At 38.3% G+C, this 18,326-nt stretch overlaps 1 protein-coding gene across 1 annotated transcript in view; it reads right to left on the bottom strand.

Moving 5' to 3' along the window:
• Positions 1-1,872: 1,872 nt before the first annotated feature.
• Positions 1,873-18,326, bottom strand: part of CTNNA3 (catenin alpha 3) — a 453,492-nt gene continuing 437,038 nt past the window's right edge. The window contains exons 15-16 of the mRNA XM_062633965.1: positions 15,618-15,752; positions 1,873-2,825 (exon numbers count right to left, since the gene is read on the bottom strand). Coding sequence (XP_062489949.1) covers positions 2,538-2,825; positions 15,618-15,752 — 423 coding nt within the window. The 3' untranslated portion in view covers positions 1,873-2,537. The remainder of the gene's footprint in view (positions 2,826-15,617; positions 15,753-18,326) is intronic.

The following is an 18,326-nucleotide window of genomic DNA, read 5'->3' as shown; positions in this document are numbered from 1 at the left end:
TCCAGGACTTGTTTCTTACCCTTCTGCCTCTTGAGACAGGAATACACTTTACCTTGTAATGTTTTCACTTGTGTTTGAAATTTAGCCAAGAAAAAGCAGTCTAAATACAATTAACTCATCATTCTTTTTGGCTCTTTTCTTGTTCATTTAAAAGGTTGTTTTTTTTCCCAATATATTCAATGTAATAGGAATAGTACTGAAAGTTGAGATCAGGCTAGCTATTGAGTATGGCCACAATAAGAGAGTAGTAAGTAACACTGCAGGAAGGAGCATTAAATTAAGCAATAAACTGTGCTTTAATGATACTAATGCTAGGAAGACTCTCAATTAGACCTGACTAAGTGTACATATACTTAGTGAGCTGGAAGACTGGCACCCCTATGGGCAAACCTGACAGACTTCTGAACTGGGCGTTCACTTGTCTTAGAGACCAGTTAGGAGACACATCAAAGAAAAATAAAAATCTCACAACACTAGAAGACATCTTCTCAGTGGTGCAAATGCTTTTTATTAATAATGTGAAAAGAAGCTATTAGTTACAAACATTTGAGGTCAAGGTGACCTATATCAAAGGTGTAACCCAGGGACACGAGGATTTATTAAGAAAGTAACATCCTTCCAAAACGAACTCTTCTGCTGGCTTCTGGACCTGAACATTGCTGGGGTCATAGGTAGTCTGAGGGAGTGGGCCAGAATCTGGCATGGAGGTTTTGGCTTTAAAGTGTGACAACAGTATATGCTCCCCCAGTCTCTGTACTAAACAGAATCTTTATCTTGGCTCTGACAGTCTGCCAGCAGACCTACTGAAAGCAGGTGATACAACCTGCTCTGTATTAGCTCTGCCTGCTCCACTTAAATGTTAGCTGGTTCCCACTCTTTAGTCCCAAGAGGACTAGCAAAGACCTGTACAAGGTACAAAGATCTTGATGCAAACAAGCTTGAGGGAATCTCAGTTTGAAAAAAGCACTTTTTGTTACAAACTTGTACTTTTGTATCGTTTAACAGATGGTAAAGTTAGGGAACATGAAGTAGTGATCTGTAAAATTCATGGTTGCTGTACGTTTCATGAGATTTCTTAACCAACAGCCTAGAAATTATACTGCTTTTCTGTCTTGAGCTTTAAAAACATAGTGGCACCCGAAAGAGGATAAATGGAGTTTATGGTTATTTTTGCTGCACACATTGTGCTAGGTAGGTCCACTGCTGTGCCAAACAAGGTAATAAATGACATGGAGCATCAGCCTATAGTGTGGAGCCACCTCATAGTGGTAGCCAATGACCATCAGGAAGTTCTGGCATTTGAGCGCTTTCACCTTAACAAATACAAAAAGGATCTACTTAACTGCTAAGTCAGACATTTTGAGTAATGTGCAATCTGGGAACACTCAGCGACATGGCAGTGAAGAGAGGGGTTAGGTTCTTCACAAAAAAAAAAAAAAAAAAAAAAAATCATTCAAAGTGGATTTGATTCAAACAACTTCAGAAAAATTTTCTTCAATTATCTTGCAGAAGCCTGGTGTTGACCACAGGCTAACAGCACTTACCCTTCATTATATATATGCTGAGATACAGCACAGCCATTCAGGACACTGCTTACTGGCACAGTCGTGCATTTAGGATTCTACTGTCATAAGAAAAAGAATTTAAGTCACTATAATTACCTTGCAAAAATCTCATAATTCCCAAGATTCAAGATAGGTGTATATGTATTTCACACACTGATCTCAGAATAATGATTTATTTCATACTTTTTCTTTTGTGCAGTGATTAGTTTTTGTACTGTTAACATCTCATTTATCTGAACTTCCAAATGTAACAGTTGGCAGATTTATTAGTGCTCACAGAATAGAGCAAGAAGTGGAACACAGAGATATTATTACTGCTGTGTTGCAGTCAGGGTTTTTTTTTTCTTGTTATTACATTGTTATATCCATGTTGTTAGAACATTTTTTCTATTTCATAAAAAATTTTCAAACTGAAGATTTCCAAGACTGGGCCTCACATGAGGGGAGATCTTCAGATCTTTTAAACTAGATACAAGTTGAGGGCCTAGACTCAGCTAGCATCAAGCAGTCCAGCTGATTTGATCATGGTATAATGATGCTGATAAAGGATCTGGCCCAACAGTGTGTTTGAAAAGCTGTATATCATGAAACACATGGAGTTTAATAGTGGCTACATTCATCCCTGGTAAAGGAATGCTGAAGCCTAGTGAATGTGGTACAACTTTAGGCAGACTGGCAGATTGCATCCTCCTTTCCAGCTACTGCACCGTCCCATAACGTATCTCTTAAAGTGCTCTGCTGAAAACCAGTATATGTGCCAGTATAAAGCCATGATAAGTTTGTCACTGCAAGATGAGTATTTTCAACTATGTGTTTCTAATTAATGCAAAAGCATTTTCAAATAATTTGTGTTATCTTACAGATTTAGAGAAAAGCAAAACATTAACATAGTATAGTTATTAAATAAGTGGGGGAAAAGATGAAAATTCAAAGATCATAAATTCAAGATAGAAACCAAAACATGGCAGAATATTAGACTACCTCTCTGCCTCTAAATTCACTCATGACTTGAACAGGATGGATTCTCTTCTTTGCAGAACCTTTCCTGACAGCTGCATAGATTTCTTCTGGCTTCTCTCTTTTAATTAGGGGCTTCTTCTCTGGAGCTTTCATTCTCCACATGACAACAGGATGTCGTGGGCCAGTAGGACTCTGAATCTTGATAATCTTTGTGGATGCAATATAAGACATCTTCACTGTCTGTACCACAGCATTCATTAAATTTTTGGCTGCTTGAATTAGTGAAGTGACGCTATCCAACTGTAAGAAGAAACAGAAACATTAGCCTAGGAAGCCGGTCTGCTTTTAAATTCAGTATGCTCAGGAATAAACAACAGTTAAAAAGTAAGGCTACCATAACAAACCCTAACTTCTTTGTTGTCCCTTGGTGTGTTTACGTTCATGTTCCACAGCTCAGACTTAAAGTGATATACAGAAATTTGTGCTGGTGGAATACAAATGCTTATGTAGATAATGGTTATTGTTTTCTTTTTTTAAACGTGAATTTATGGTGCTTGTCTGCAGGGTCTCATTGCTATTACTATTGATGAGTAATGAAACCAGCTCAAAGAGCTATGAAAATGTGATCCATTACTTCCTGTGTATCAGCACTAGGCAAAGTCTCCAGCTGCTGCTGTCACATTCCAGGCTCTCACACAGGCTCCTGAGCAATGCTGGGATACTGTGAAGTGACTGGTTTTGTCAGAGCTGTTGAACCTAGTCTTAGCTGCCAAGAATTTTAAGGGTAATTATAAGCCAGATAGCACACAGAAATCGCAGTAACTTTGTGGCCTCTCAAACTGTTTAAGGAGTGCCAACCTAAGAGGCAGAATGCATTAACAAACTAATCCCTATCACCTACTATCATCTTCAACAGCATAATACATATGCATACAAGTGCTAAAGCAAAGGCATTTTCCCATCAATGCTCATAGAAACAGTGCATTTAATTAGATCTGAAAATCTGCTAACTACAACAAAAATGACAACTCTAACAAGAAATTTGTCTTTGCCATACTGCACTGTAGCATAATACAAGCAAACTCACAAAGAGCACTGCTCCTTTCATAGATTTGAGGCCTGCAGGCTCCAGCATCTATGGTCTGAGAGCAGTGCACTGGGGACATTACACTGTCCTAGCCACCTCCTCACGTGTGACTGCCATCACAGCTAGAGGCTAGTTGCACAGTGCAGATGCTACGATCTTGGGAACTTTCGCTTATCAAAAACCGAGGACAAGCACGTGTGTATGACAAAAGGCCAACAGTGGCTAAAGAACTGTTGCCTGTAACTGGCCATCAGTATTGTTCCAGCACTTGGAAATGAGCCTTTTTTTTTATTTCTCCTGTTCCCAAAACAGACTGATAAGGCTTAGGCTCATCCTTTCAGAAGTAACAGGGACAACAGCCACATAAAGGGTGAGAAACTGGGTGGGCAGGGGGCGGAAGAGGGCAAGATCACTATGGTTTGGATGTAAAAGTAGTAGGATTACTCTATGTATTACTCTAGGAAATGCAGAACCTACATTTCAACTTCTAAACATCCTCTTTGTTGAAACATTTGCCTGTAAAAGCAATGAAGCCAGTGCTCTAAAAGGGCCATCCATTTTAGTGGGAGGACAGTCTTGCACTTTGTCGTCCAGCCTGTCTTTTGTGATATGCAGGCTTGCAAACTGAGATTTTAGGAAAGGTTCAGGGTCTTCTCCCCTTTACCAGGTCACATGGATTGATCAGGTGAGAAGAGTGTGTTATTGTCTGTCATGCTCATTGTGTAAGACTTTGCACACATACACCCAAATTCAAATAAGGCAACAACAAAAATGCAAGGGATGGAATTTAGTTGCATTCTGGAAACACCTCTGAACTGGCAGAAAAACCCTCCGGTTATTATCATGTTTACTGCTGCTCTCTGGAAGTGTGAAATAACCCTAATACCCTCTGAAAACTAAAATAACGTGCACATATGTGTGATGACAAACTGAAATTATCTCTATACTCTGAGAAAAGGTGTAAAATTTACCAGATGGCCTCTAAAGTTCATTCCTTTCTGCAGCATGTGAGCTTTTTTAGAAGGGATTTGCACTGTATAATAGTCATGTAATCTTTCTATGGTAGTATTTTAACATAAACTGGTAGGTATATTTGGGGCCTGTGATGTATAAACTTTACTTTGGGGAGCAGGCTGTCCAGCCACTCTGATAAATTCAGCAGTACAACATATTTACTGTCATATGATTTGACATGAAGTTCAAAGCACACGGTGACCTCCAACCTAAAGCTTATTTCAAATGCGGCTTTTAAACTAAACATGTTAAAAACCTCCAGGCTGCCAGTAAGGTGTTTTGCTCGGAGGCTTTGTCATTACCCTCCTGATACATCTTCAGTCTCCAGTATATCCATTTTTCTAAGGAGGCTGCCTAATGGTGCAGCTTTAGCACACTGGCACATGAACTGATGTCCTGTCTAGTTTTCAAGCTGCTGAATGTTCACTGTTGTAATATTTATTTATTTGGTTGGTTAGAAGGAATCAGAAGGGGAGACAGACCAAGTTTCATGTGAACTTTTTCTTTCATGCCAACCAGAGGATTATACACACAGCCACACATGCATATGCATGTGTACATAGTCCCAAAATTTCAATTATCTGTTGTTTTCTAGAACAGCTGATGCCTCCATGATCCTGACAGCTTCTTAAAGAGGCTTTGAATAAGCTTTTTTTCTCCCTCAACAGTCAATATTGGTGGCATCATGCACACTTTTCTAGCACTGGCTGTGTAGCAACACCACTGTGAAGCTGCTGTAAACCAGAGGGGGCAAAAGAAAAGATCATCTTGATTCTATGGCAGCAGATGTACGGGTTTAAGGGGCAGGCTTTTTCATGAAGTTTCTCAGTGATACCAGTTTCTGTAATCCTTCCACTTTTTTAAAGTTGCCTGGAGTTAAGAGTTACACCAGGATGAAATGTTTGAAGCTTCTATATGAAATTGGTAGCAGCATGGAGGCAGGATAAAGGTTGTCTCAAAACTTCATCCAGTTTTTACTGTGACTCTTGTTTATACTGTGAAATATGGCTAATAAAGCAGAATCCTTTCAGGAGACCATTACAACTTGCCTTTCCTGTCCTGTGGAAACTGAACAGTCATCACCGCATTCTGGCATCTGTAGCTCCTTTCACAGAATGGCTGTGGCTGTGGAGCAGTCCACAGCTCCTTCACCACACCACTGTGATACTGTCTTTTTATTTATTAAACTATAATCATATATCTACTGTAAACAAATGATAAATAAGCTTACTTAATGGGTCTCCAGTTTTGCTGAGGCTGGCACTACACGGCTGTTTAATTTAGGGATTTGGCTGTGGTTACTTGCCATAGTGGCAGGGGTGGATGGGAGGTAGGTGGTATATGTCAGAACAGACAGCAATTGCCATTAGTTTTACGTTGCTCTTAGCATCTCTGCATAGGCAGTGAAATATAGGAAGACTTACATAATGCTGCCCTTTAGGCTATTCATGTTATTTGCAGAGTCTGAGTGTCCAGGTTCCCCCTCAGTTTTCTGGTGCTCACACTAATCTCACTTCTATACAGAAAATGTGAATATTAATGGGAGGGAGAGGGAAGCTATTTTTTTAAACTGCATTCAAAATTTCAGAACTTTCAGAAGATGTTATTAGACATTTACCACAGATGGTAAGAGTCTGGCCATATATGTCATGTTTTCTTGTCTCTAGAGAGCAGCTGTTTTTATACTTCAATGCCACTAACATCATAGAGTTTGGCGTAAATCTATTCTGTAAATCTAATCTACTCAGGGACTCTCTTCACTTGGTTGCTTTTATCTCAGACATTCAGCAGGCTTTCAAGGTCTCATAATGTATCTGGGAAAACTGATGAAATGAAACTTGGCATAAATGAAAGATTGATAACATATTCATTGAGCATTTAAACTCATTTCATGTAGCTGTGAACTCTTCAATGTGTAGCAAGTGGTGCATAAAGATTCACCAGCAAAACAAACAAACAAACAAACAAACCAACCCCAAACTAAACGCTGTTTTATTTTTGGGTGACTTCCACTTTTGCTCTTTTGGCACTTTACATGGAGACACAAGACTCCCACCTCCACATTTCACAGGTCTGACTGTGTCAGTCAAGACAGTAATTCATTAAAGGATTTAGGAAAAGCATCTTTTGCCATATCTTTCCTTATTTAAATGTCATCTGTACTGGCTTCCATTGCAAAAGAAACACAGAACAATTCCACAACCACTGTGGTGAAACACGGAATATACAGAGCTAACGATAGTGGGTTTTTTTTTAAAAAAAAAAAAACCTGCCCAACCCTTCTCTCCCCCAAAATCAGCTCTCACGCTGAAATCGAATCCCTTCTCTCCAGCACTTGCATTTCTCTTCTGTAATGAGTTCGGTGTGCAAGTAAATTAACTCCACTGAAGAACAAAACCGAAGGGAGTTCAGAAAAAAAATGAATTCTGAAACTTTATTTCCAATTTGTTTACATGTACCATATTTTTCACATTTTTGTAAAATAATTTCATGTCTTGGCAGCAGTAACAATCTGTTATTATAAGAAGTTTAGCTATATGGTCAGTAATTTTTGTTTAATATTCAGAATGATTAAGAGAATTATGATTTAGAATATTAAGAAACTTTTCTGCTGTCAAAGTATTTTCTGTTCAGTGTACCAAGAAATGCTTGCCTTGTCAGGTGTCAGTAGGAGTTGTTTCCGTAGTAAGCAAATAGAGAATTTCCTTATTGTCAAAGCCTGTAAATAAGTCAGTCTCCTCCTCCCATTCTTTGCAAAGACTTGCAGATGCTGCCTCTTTGACATAAACAAGTGGCAGACAATTGCCTCCTGGAATAAAGCTGTGAGAGACTATGCAAAACAATACTCACAAATCATTTCTTGATCTGTAAGGCACCAGTCTGCTCAAACCCCAGTTGGGATACTATTGATTGATCTGCTGTGAGCATTCATTTGTTTTTTTTTTTTGCAGGGAACTGAGATTTTACTATTGGAGCACGGATTTATCAATTGGCTCTTTACAATCTCCCTAGTCCTATTTACAGTTCATCCAGACTTTAGTTTTTCATACAGGTGAAAACTAAGAATTGACTATCAAACAATAATTAATATTTGAAGTCTGAACTTACTTAAAATTCTACTGGAAACAAGGCCAGTTATTAAAAATTAATCCTAATTTAACCTCTAGGTTTAAATACATTCCTAGAAACAAATTTTCTTTGTTACATGATACTGTGAGACGAAGATTGAATCTTCATTACTTTGACAACTACTTCTGAAAATAAAATGAATTCTACATTACTGTGAAGAACACTAAGCATCTGAGTAGTGCGGCATTTAAGGTAAGGAGTACTTATTACATTGTCCTTTTCGTTTTCTATCACTTTTTTCACTATGTGTAACAATTTGCTGTTGTAAAATATTTTGCGGTTCTTTCACTGAGGTTGCTATATAAAATAAAGTCTGAGGTTGCTATATAAAATAATGTTATTTAATCTCTTAAAAGTAGCAGAACAATGCAAAACAGATACATTCTCAAGAGTGAAATCCTGACAGCTGAAAATGTGTGGAATTTTCCTTGGCCTGGGCCAGGATTTTAACATTAGTTACTTGCCTTGTTTTCTGAGCTGAGGATATTCGTATTCCCCCAGTTGTTTCTCCACCCAAAACTGTGATAATTTCATTGTAATGAAAATGGAGATCTTAGTGTAGGTGATGGGTATTCAAGAAAGTACAGGAAAAAATTCCAGAGTTGGAAGCACTACCATGTTTCTTCATGTAACTGCCAGGTGATAAATAAAACCTATCATGGATTCAGCCCCATACAGGTTACATGTGGGGTTTATATTGGGTTATATAGATATATATATACCTATATATAGGTAAATATATATATAGGTATATATTGGGGCTTGGAACTAGATGATCTTAAGGTCCTTTCCAACCCTAACTATTCTATGATATACAATAAGGTAAAAGGAGACTTGCCATTGCAATTCTTTTTTCCCATTACTGGAAAATGTTCCCTGAGCGTTTTGCTCACCTCTGCTTTGCCATGCTCTCTCCCTTTGGGATATCAGAGATTTATTTATTTTATATATCCAGTTTATGTAACTGGCCTCAGGAAATCTGCCTCACCATTTGGGTGAGTAATCGGGGGGTGTTAATTTTCAATGAACTGAGTTTTCCTAAAAAATATGCTATTGGTCATCTATGTCTGTCGGTTTACCTAGTAATTATGTTATACACCTCAAAGGTATCTGGCATTTGTTCTCTTTTGGTTTACCTATTTTTCAGTAAGGAAATTGAATCTAATGAACTAAATAACCATTACCAGAATCTGCTTCAGGCTGTGTACGATTCACAGAATGAAACCCGAGTCCTATAATTAGACCAGCCTCTGTGTCCAAGTTAAATGATAAACAACTTAACACTAAGTACTGTAAAACTGTTTCCCTGAAACACCGTAATGACACATATGCATAGGCAGGTGGCGGTCAGCCCAGTCCTTCCCAAGTCCTGCTGCTTTCACTGGCAGGATGGTCTTAAAAAAAGGAAACTGTTTTTTATATAACAGGTCCTTGAGAAATGATTTAATAGAAATCCTTGCTGTTTCCATCAGTTGCTTTAGTTTGTGAAGAAATGGAGTGCTTGCTGCAATAATCTTTTATATGTGCTGAGGTCAAGAACTATAAAATACAATCTGATTTTGCTAATTAGCAAAGTAATTATTATTAGGAAAAGTTAACTGTCTTGTAGTGTACATTACAGTAACACTTCTTGCTGCTTTAATTTAATTGTTCTCAGTAGGAAGCAACTGAGCTTTCTGTGAGTACTTAACAGGAAAAAAATATATCCCTTGCTTTGCTTCCAAAGGCCAGGAGTTCTATATACACACATACCAGCATAGACTAGGTAAACCCAGTGACAAACGTAGTGGTATTACATTAAAAAAAACCTAACCCAAACAGTGAAACATTCCTGTCAACTCTCAGTAAAAGAAAATTTTAAAATAATATCCCAGCTCCTGGGGCTTAACATCAACTTTAAGCAAATCAGCATTTTAGTGTTTTCAGAATCAAATACCGATATAAGAAATAATTCTGTGCATAGCGTAAGGCCCTACAAGTAGTCTTCCACCATTAGTTCAAACAAACTGAACAGCAAGTTTCCAATGAGGCTGGAGAAATACCAGTGAGGAGAAGCAAACAGGCTGAACAAGGAGCAGTAGCTGTGTCTCTGGCACACAGGCATCAGCTTTGTCAGAATAGCAGTGATGATGTTAAGGTAAAATATTTTAACTGAAGGTTGCACAGCAGTAAAAGCAGGACAGTGGTACTGAAGTAAATGGAGCAAACTGTCTACCTCTAATAAATCAAGAGGGCTGTTACAGAAGCCAGTCAGTGTGATTGCCGGCTTGTTGTTCAGCTCTTGTTCCTATTCTTCTTCAGTATTACAGGAGCTGAAGCTAGGAAGCCATTCTCCCCACCTTTACTTCTCTTTTAGAAGGAAAAAGCAAACCCAAACAGAAACCCTAAAACAAATTGAAAGGCACTACTTTACTTTCCATCTCCTCCCCTGCCAAAACAGCAGCTCTTTATGAGGTCAGCAAAATGCCAGCTCTTGCTGCATGGCTCTGCTCGAGGAGTAACCGAAACCCCCCAACTGTTACAAAGGTGTTGAGCAGCTTACCAGCTGCTCAGATGCTGGCCGAGATGTGATTTTTCTGGGATATGGTTGTCCAAGGATTGGCGCTGTGTCAGCCAAAGGCCTGGTGGCAGCTACAGATACCCTACCTTGTATTTTTCTGCCTGCTAGCTTATAGCTTTGACTCCATCTGTTTTCTATCTGTGATATAGCCTTCAAAGCTGAAACATGTTCATAGGAATAGTGTCTAGGCAACTTTTGATTTAACTGGCATAGGAACTCAGTGGTAACTCGCTAAGTGAAACAGACATTTAAATACAGCCTTCAAGCCTAAAGTTAGAAGTACTAAAGCACCTACGTTTGGCACAAAAGTGGAGTTATGTCACTGTTTAAGTAAGGCTGGTTCTTGACATACTGTCAGGAAGAATCAAAGATGAATCAAATGACGCATTTGATTTATCCTTTTTTTTTTTTTTCACTGTGGCAAAGACAGCCAACAGGATGCAGGGTTACATCAACAAGGGCATCACCAGCAGAGATAAACATGTCGTTATCCTCCTATACTTGGTGCTTATGTGGCCGCACCTGGAATACTGTGTTCAGGTTTGGTCCCTGCTCTACAAAAAAAAGATCTGGACAGGCTGGAGAGGGTTCTGAGAAGGGCCGCAAAGATGATCAAAGGACTGGGAAGCCTGACCTATGAGGAAAGGCTGTGAGAGAACCGTGTTTGTTCAGCCTTGAGGAAAAAAGGCTTAAGGGAGACCTTATCACCATGTTCTGGTATTTAAAGGGTGGCTACAGAGAAGATAGAACCTCTTTTTAAAAGGAGTCACATGGGAAAAACAAAGAGGTGATGGGTACAACTTATACTCCTGGGGAGATTCCAACTGGACATAGGAGGGAGATTTTCACAATGAAAACAATCAGCCATTGGAATTTCCACAGGGGTTTGGTAGATTCCCCAGCATTGGACACTTAAAACTCAGCTGGACAATGTGCTAGGATATCTAGTCTAGGTCACACTTGCCTAGAAAGGTTGGACCAGATGATCTCTGAGGTCCCTTCCAGCCTCATATTTTGTGATTCTGTGATTTGCAGGAAGAACAGAGCGAAACAGCCTTCAGTGCACAAGTAGGGCTGGCTCACCTGAGAGATCTTTTCTATGCCATTTATCAAATTCTGTGATACTGTAACTCTGAGAACTCTTTCTTCCAGATTTCTTTTTAAGTCAAAAGAACCTTTAATAACCACCATAACTGGGGGTCTGAGCATTACTGTGCCACTGGCTAGAATGAAGGTACTGGATGGAGCTCAGGGAAGGGCAGTGAGACAGGCAAGTGTCTGTGTAACTATACTCAAAGACTACAACATTCTGTGGACTGAAGTCAAAAACCCATTAACTGAGGAGAACAGTTAGGAGGACTATCAGCTGGATACTCCCACAGCATTCCAGCTTCCCATGTACACTGGCCTATTTAACCTACGCTAATGATATGGCAGGGGTATTAATTTAAGCAAGAAGCATTCTAAAGGAGGTTGTCAGAAGAGTGTTACAGGTAAGACACGGGGAGGACAGAAGAAAAACAACTAAAGATAATGTGATCTAGAGAACAAATGATTATGATCTGTGTTTTGTAGATTACAGTGTACTTTTTCATATGCATAATGCTCTTTATTGTCATGGCAGTAAGTCCCAAACTGAACTATGCTGGCAGTCACCAGCACCTCCTTAGGTACAGTGCTTCTATCAATAAGAACACATTTCTTATTGACAGATACATGGGTGGCCTTACACCGTAGCACTGCTGACCAATGGTACATAGTAGTGTATCAGGTTAATGTGTAATGCCATTTTACGTCTACGTTACTTTCTTCTCCATAGCTTCATCCAGAAGACGACCCTGGTAAGGCAGGTCTTACGATTTAGCTCTATTTCAAAATGATAGTTCTTTCTTTTGAAGATCAACAAATATGTGATAGAACTATAGACTATATCCTCTGCTCTTCCCTATTCTTTCCTCTGACTTGGTCCTTTGGCTTCAATAGCACATTTTTTTCATGAACTGCTACTCTTCTTGTAAGAAAAAAAAACCCAAACAATTCAAAATTCAAGGCTGATTTAAATCCGAGATCCTTGTGCACAGTTGGAGGAAGGGGAGGATGGACATAAGTGCTATCTGACATCCATATGACAATGCTTTTATGTGTGGATTTGTGGTCTATTGCCAGCTTTTGCTCAATCATTTTCACTTTGTACAGCAAGCTGACTTGCCAGCTTTGAAGCTGACATTAACTATCTGAATGGAGCTTTCCTCCTAAGCTCTTCTGTTTGCACACCCTATCACAGTTCGTGAAGGAGACGAGATGACAAAAGTGAACTTTGAGGAGCCAATGACAGACATCTGAGAGATGACCAAAAATCAGGTAGTTCAATCTTAAGCATACATGTACATGGGCACAGAACAGAGAAATCACAGAGTAACAGTGAAAGCAAAATGATTATTTCCTAATGCTCTTTCTAATACACTTCTTTTTCACTAAATAGATCTTTACTATCCAGAGGACTGGTGGAGTTTCCGGTATCTTTATATTTTTGCTTAATACATAATGATAGTTTTACTGTCTGCAAGGGCATGCACTCTTTTTTTCCTTATTCATGCCTGATGTCTCTTTTTCTGATTCTCATTCTTTATTAGCTGAAACAGAGGAATGAGAGAAGATAAGGACAAGGGAGAATATAATCCTATTCCAGCTGCAGTTCTGACTCCTTAAAAAATAGAGATTTGCTATTGATTTGGTGTGAACAGAATCGGAAGATTTACTAGTGTTGCATAAACTATAAAAACCCCTTTTGGCTCAAAGGGTAAAACTCAACTGCCTGAGCAGATACCTGACAGATAATCAGGACACGTGTTCTGTTCACATATTTTCGATAGAGCTTTTTCCTTACTATGCTCCCAGATCTTGAAGTAAGGAAGGAGAACCTCTGTGCTTTCTTATGCAGAACACTGTTTTGTCTCTTTTTTCAAGGCCAGCTAACCTACCTGATCAAATTCTAAAGCCCCCACAGAGACTTTCAAAGCCAGAATTTGGTCCAGGTTTCTAAAAAAGTAATTCAATCAGCCATTTTGTATTAGTAGTGAATTTCTCTCCCTCTCTGGTTATCACTGTATCCATACAACATATTTTTAACTCCCATATTCTCCTAAAGTAGAAGCAAGTAAAATACAAATAGTTCAGGTTAGGTTAACCTAATCCTCCTTCCCTGAAATAGGATTAAGCTCTATAGTTATCCCTCTGGGATTATGAAGTTAAGTTTGGGTTATTAGTTTTAGAATTAAAATATTTGCACCAGGATTATGTACTTCCCACTGCTGACATATGGGTGACACAATAAAATGGCAAAGAAAAAAATGGGACTATCATTACTGTGGGAGAAAAAAAGAGGAAGAACTAAAGTAGGCTTTCAAAATTTCTTGCAGTAAATCTACCAATCAGCTGCACTCAGTAATGGAAACAGGACCAGGAAAATTACAGCTGCTGTGTACCAGGCGGTATGCAGATTTTCGTAGCTCAAGGATCCTTGTGAATCCAAATCTGCCAAAGTAGTGGACATTTCAAATCAGATACACATTGTGATGTGCAAGGATCTGTATCTTTTAACTAGGTTTGTAAGTGAATGAAGTTTATCTGTGTTGTCCATTTATTAATTTTTCAGTCCTCCAGTAGCTTTCTAAATTACTAGTTAGCTAATCTCCAAATTTCATGGAGACACAAAAATGCCAAAGACAAATAATAAATCTCTATCAGGTCACAAAACCAAAGACTGCATAGGGAAAAAAGAGCCACAAATAAGAGATCCTAGAGAAAAAAAGACAGAGACAGACCAGTTCTTGTTGGCTCTCAAGTGGGTGACCAACAGCCTGCCAGCACAGACTGAGCAGTCAGTATCTGCACCACTGTTTCTTGCTGTACAGCTGTTGTGGACTTTGGGGGAGGTTCACTCCATCTATGTATGTCTCTGTATGTCTCTGTCTGTCTGTCTATCATGATCAGGGTTAACATGTTAGAAACATTGAAGCTGAGATAAAAAAGCATTAGTACTCTAAGAAACACCTGAACAGTTTATATGCAAGTGAGGGGAGAACAAAGTACTGAAACAAAGCCTCTAAGCACAGAAGGAATCATGGGTTTCTGTTGTGTAGGGCCATTGGAAGTAGGTTTAAAGACAACATGGGCAAGTTCAGAGCACTGACAGCAGAGGATGTATGCACAGAGGGCATGAAAAAATGAGACTTGACTTTATTAATTCACTCTGCTCATTCAGCTGTTGGTAAAAGGAAGAAGAAACATAATGCATCTAAACTTGATTAATTTACAACCCCAGTGAAAATAAGTATTAGCTTCAGAAGGTATACATTCAATTCAAAATTACTAACCTGTAAGTTCTGCACGAGGTTTAAATACGACCTCTGAATTTTCATTTGACTGTACCAACAAAAATGGTCTACAGAAATTAATGTTTCAGATCTTACATCAGCTGCAGAGGCTTAATTTCTGATTATTTTATAAACCATATAAAATGTACTAGTAGTTTTAGTGATACATACATTCCATGCTATGTGAATATGAAATCATCATAAAAAGTGAAGTATTTAAATAATAAGAATGTGGGCTGGGAAGATTTTGTTATCTGGCTTACGTACCATTTAGCAGATTTTATGTCTTGAAATCATAATCCCATATGCTACAAGTAATAATGCTAATGAATAATATATGAATGCCTGGGATCAGATTTGTGCTGAGGACAAGTACAGAAAAGTTCCACAAAATCATAAACAATATCTTTTCTGCTGCTAATGATACTTAGTTGTAATGGAGCTAATGACTCTTAATGCACAGTGAAGAAATCTGCTCAGACTACTTGCTCTTAATTTTAATTTTCTTTATTTCTATAGAGATGTAGACTGTCTTTTATCACTTTCTTCTGAACTGGAAGTGAACCTGGGGATTTATTTTTTGGGTACAGACACACACGCATGCTTCAAATATGTAAATAAATGAGCCACAATCTTAAAATGGGTTACAGTTCTTATATTGAATTATTCCAGAGTAACAGTGAAGAATAGTATGTTTTGAGAATTTAAAAGAAAAATAACTGCAAGTGATTACTACTCCTTTTAAGACACCAAATGTTATGTTTCAGTGCCTCAGATGCTCTGTGTTAAGTCAGTGTGAAAAACAGTGAGAAATAAAGCAAGTAATTCAGGGCTACACTGGAACATCTTGCAAGCACGGGAAAGCACAACTGAAATTTAAGATGTATTTTGCTTGACAGAGTAATTTATGCCATTTTTCTACTTACAGCAGACATGATGAGCTCTCCACCTAGATTCTGTATTTCTGCTTTAACTTGGCTGCAGATTTTGAGCTGATGAGAATACAGCTTGATTTGTTCCAGGTAAGCCAACAAATCCTGTTTGCATGATTGGTCTGGACACTGAGGATTAAGAAAAGAACAATTAATAAAGCATTTCAGCAATTGCTGATTCAAAATTTTGTCTGAAACGTTATGTTAATATTTCACTGAGGAGTATTCAAATTGTACACCAATCTAGCCTTGCTTTTCACTGCAGCTGTGGCAGATCACAGTTCATTCCTTCTGTGAATCTTTTTAACAAAATAATTGGAGAAGTTCAGAATAATCCTGCACTTTTCCATATTAACTTTTTTCTTTAAACAGTGCTGGGCTTACCTTAGGAATATTTCTAACCAAATTTGTTAATGTATGGAATAGTTATTTTCCCTTCAACTCCTGAGAGGTTATGCTTTCTTTTTAGGAACATACCTACAACAGCAATGTTATCATTTATAGGAAATTATGCCTAATTTTATAGTACAATCTATTTTTTTGTATTCCATCCAGAATTTATTCAACTCAATTCACAGATCTTCTGTAACAGGGGGAATAGGGCAATAAAAATGTCTTACAGAAAACACCAATTTCAATACTTTTAATAGCATAGGACTTTTTTAATAAAAATAGCATCTTTCCACCCTCATTTCTTTGAACTCCCTAAATATCTGGAGTACTGGGAGGGAAAATACTATTCTGTGAGTACCAGGCTAGACACTTAAGCCTGTTATGCATTTGTTCTAAAGCTGCTTTCTCTGGCAGAGTAAGGGATCTTAAGGTGAATGGTAAGTCCCTATTGTGCTACCGCAGCTGTAAAAAGTGAGCACAATAAATAATAAATAGATCCCTACAAGTTTTTCAGAGACATATTTTTAGCCTGTGTGCGTACTTACATTAGAAATATGGTTACTGCCTTTTGATGAAGATTGTGTTCAGCTTTGTGTATTAAGAAAAATATGTTACCACCAACTGCAGTGGCAACAGCCATATATGGGTTTGTATAGCTATTTAAACTTTTGAGTCTTATGGAATTGTGGTCAATGGATTTAAATCCAAAACCTACCAGAATTCAGAAAAAGCACTAATTCTATTTAATTCATGAAATACTGTACCTAAACTACCGGCGTTGCTGAAGAAACTGGATACTTGTTTAAAATGGGGGTGTGACAATTCCACTCTTCATGCAGTTATGTTCGGTAAAAGAAAGCAGTCCATGTTTTAGACATAGGAAAAGGTAATAAATAACGAAGAGTAGGATGAACTATTTTAAATTACTTACTTAATATGAATTAAATGCTCTCGTGAGACCTCACTTGGGAGTACCGTGTACAGTTCTGGTGTCCTCAACATAAAAAAGGACATGGAATTGTTGGAGCAAGTCCAGAGGAGGGCCATGAGGATGATCAGAGCACTGAAGCACCTCTCATATGAAGACAGGCTGAGAAAGTTGGGGCTGTTCAGCCTGGAGAAGAGAAGGCTGCGTGGAGACCTCAGAGCAGCCTTCCAGTATCTGAAGGAGGCCTGTGAGGATCTGGGGAGGGACTCTTCATTAGGGACAGTAGTGACAGGACAAAGGTTAAAGGGTTAAAACTTAAAACAGGGGAAGTTTAGGTTGGATATAAGGAGGAAATTCTTTACCCTGAGGGTGGTGAGGCACTGGAATGGGTTGCCCAGGGAAGTTGTGAATGCTCCATCCCTGGCGGTGTTTAAGGCCAGGTTGGACAGAGCCTTGGGTGAGATGGTTCAGTGTGAGGTATCCCTGCCCATGGCAGGGTGGTTGGAACTAGATGATGTTAAGGTCCTTTCCAACCCTAACTATTCTATGATTCTACGTAATGTCAGTCCCTACCTCATGTTCTACTAGATCCATTACTAAAATATTTTCTGTACTTTCGCAAAATTTAGAAGAAAACCAGAAAAGTTTCTTGACATCATCTCTTTCTTATGTGTGATGTTTTCAAAGTGTTAGCATATTACAGAAAATTATACTAAAATATGCCTTTGCTTCTTCCTTACGCAACACTGCTTTAAGAACTGCACAAACCAGTATTTAAATATTAGTATCGCAGTTTAGAAAGTTTAGATTGCTTTGAAAACTGGAATAGTCATTGTTATTTAATTAATCAAAAAATCTGTCCTATCAGTCAAATGCAACTGTAATCCCTTTAAACATCAGAATTAATTATATAAAACCAGGGTGTATTCCCTGCAATGAGAGATGCTTGCTCCTCTTTTTCTTTTTTTTTCTTTTTCTTAAATACAGCATGATCTCTCTCCCCGCCCCAAAAAACCCAAGAGATGGGCAGACAGCGTGCTTAAATGGTGTCTCATCCATTTCAAATAGTGACAATGTCAATTACAGAATGTCAGAGACAAGAATAATTTAACCTTATTATATAGTACTCTCTCATAATATTGGCAGGCCAGTCACATTTACTATCTATCTTACTCACATACCATATAGAGAAGAAATGTGTAACATTTTAGGAATGCTAAAGATGACATGCATCAAAGACCAAGAAACTGCCACTCAAAACCAAAATATGGAAACACTGTTCAGTGCTCAGTAGATTCAAAAAAGGTAAATGCTAGGCATTATTAGGAAAAGACTTCTGGAATGTAATTATGCAACTGTAAACTCTGTGGTACACCCACAAC

Source organism: Pezoporus occidentalis, unplaced genomic scaffold (genome assembly GCF_034315485.1).
Source record: "Pezoporus occidentalis ecotype Australia unplaced genomic scaffold, CSIRO_AGI_Poc_V1 ctg41, whole genome shotgun sequence".
Lineage (NCBI taxonomy): Eukaryota > Metazoa > Chordata > Aves > Psittaciformes > Psittacidae > Pezoporus > Pezoporus occidentalis.
This window is presented reverse-complemented; position numbering and strand designations above follow the sequence as displayed.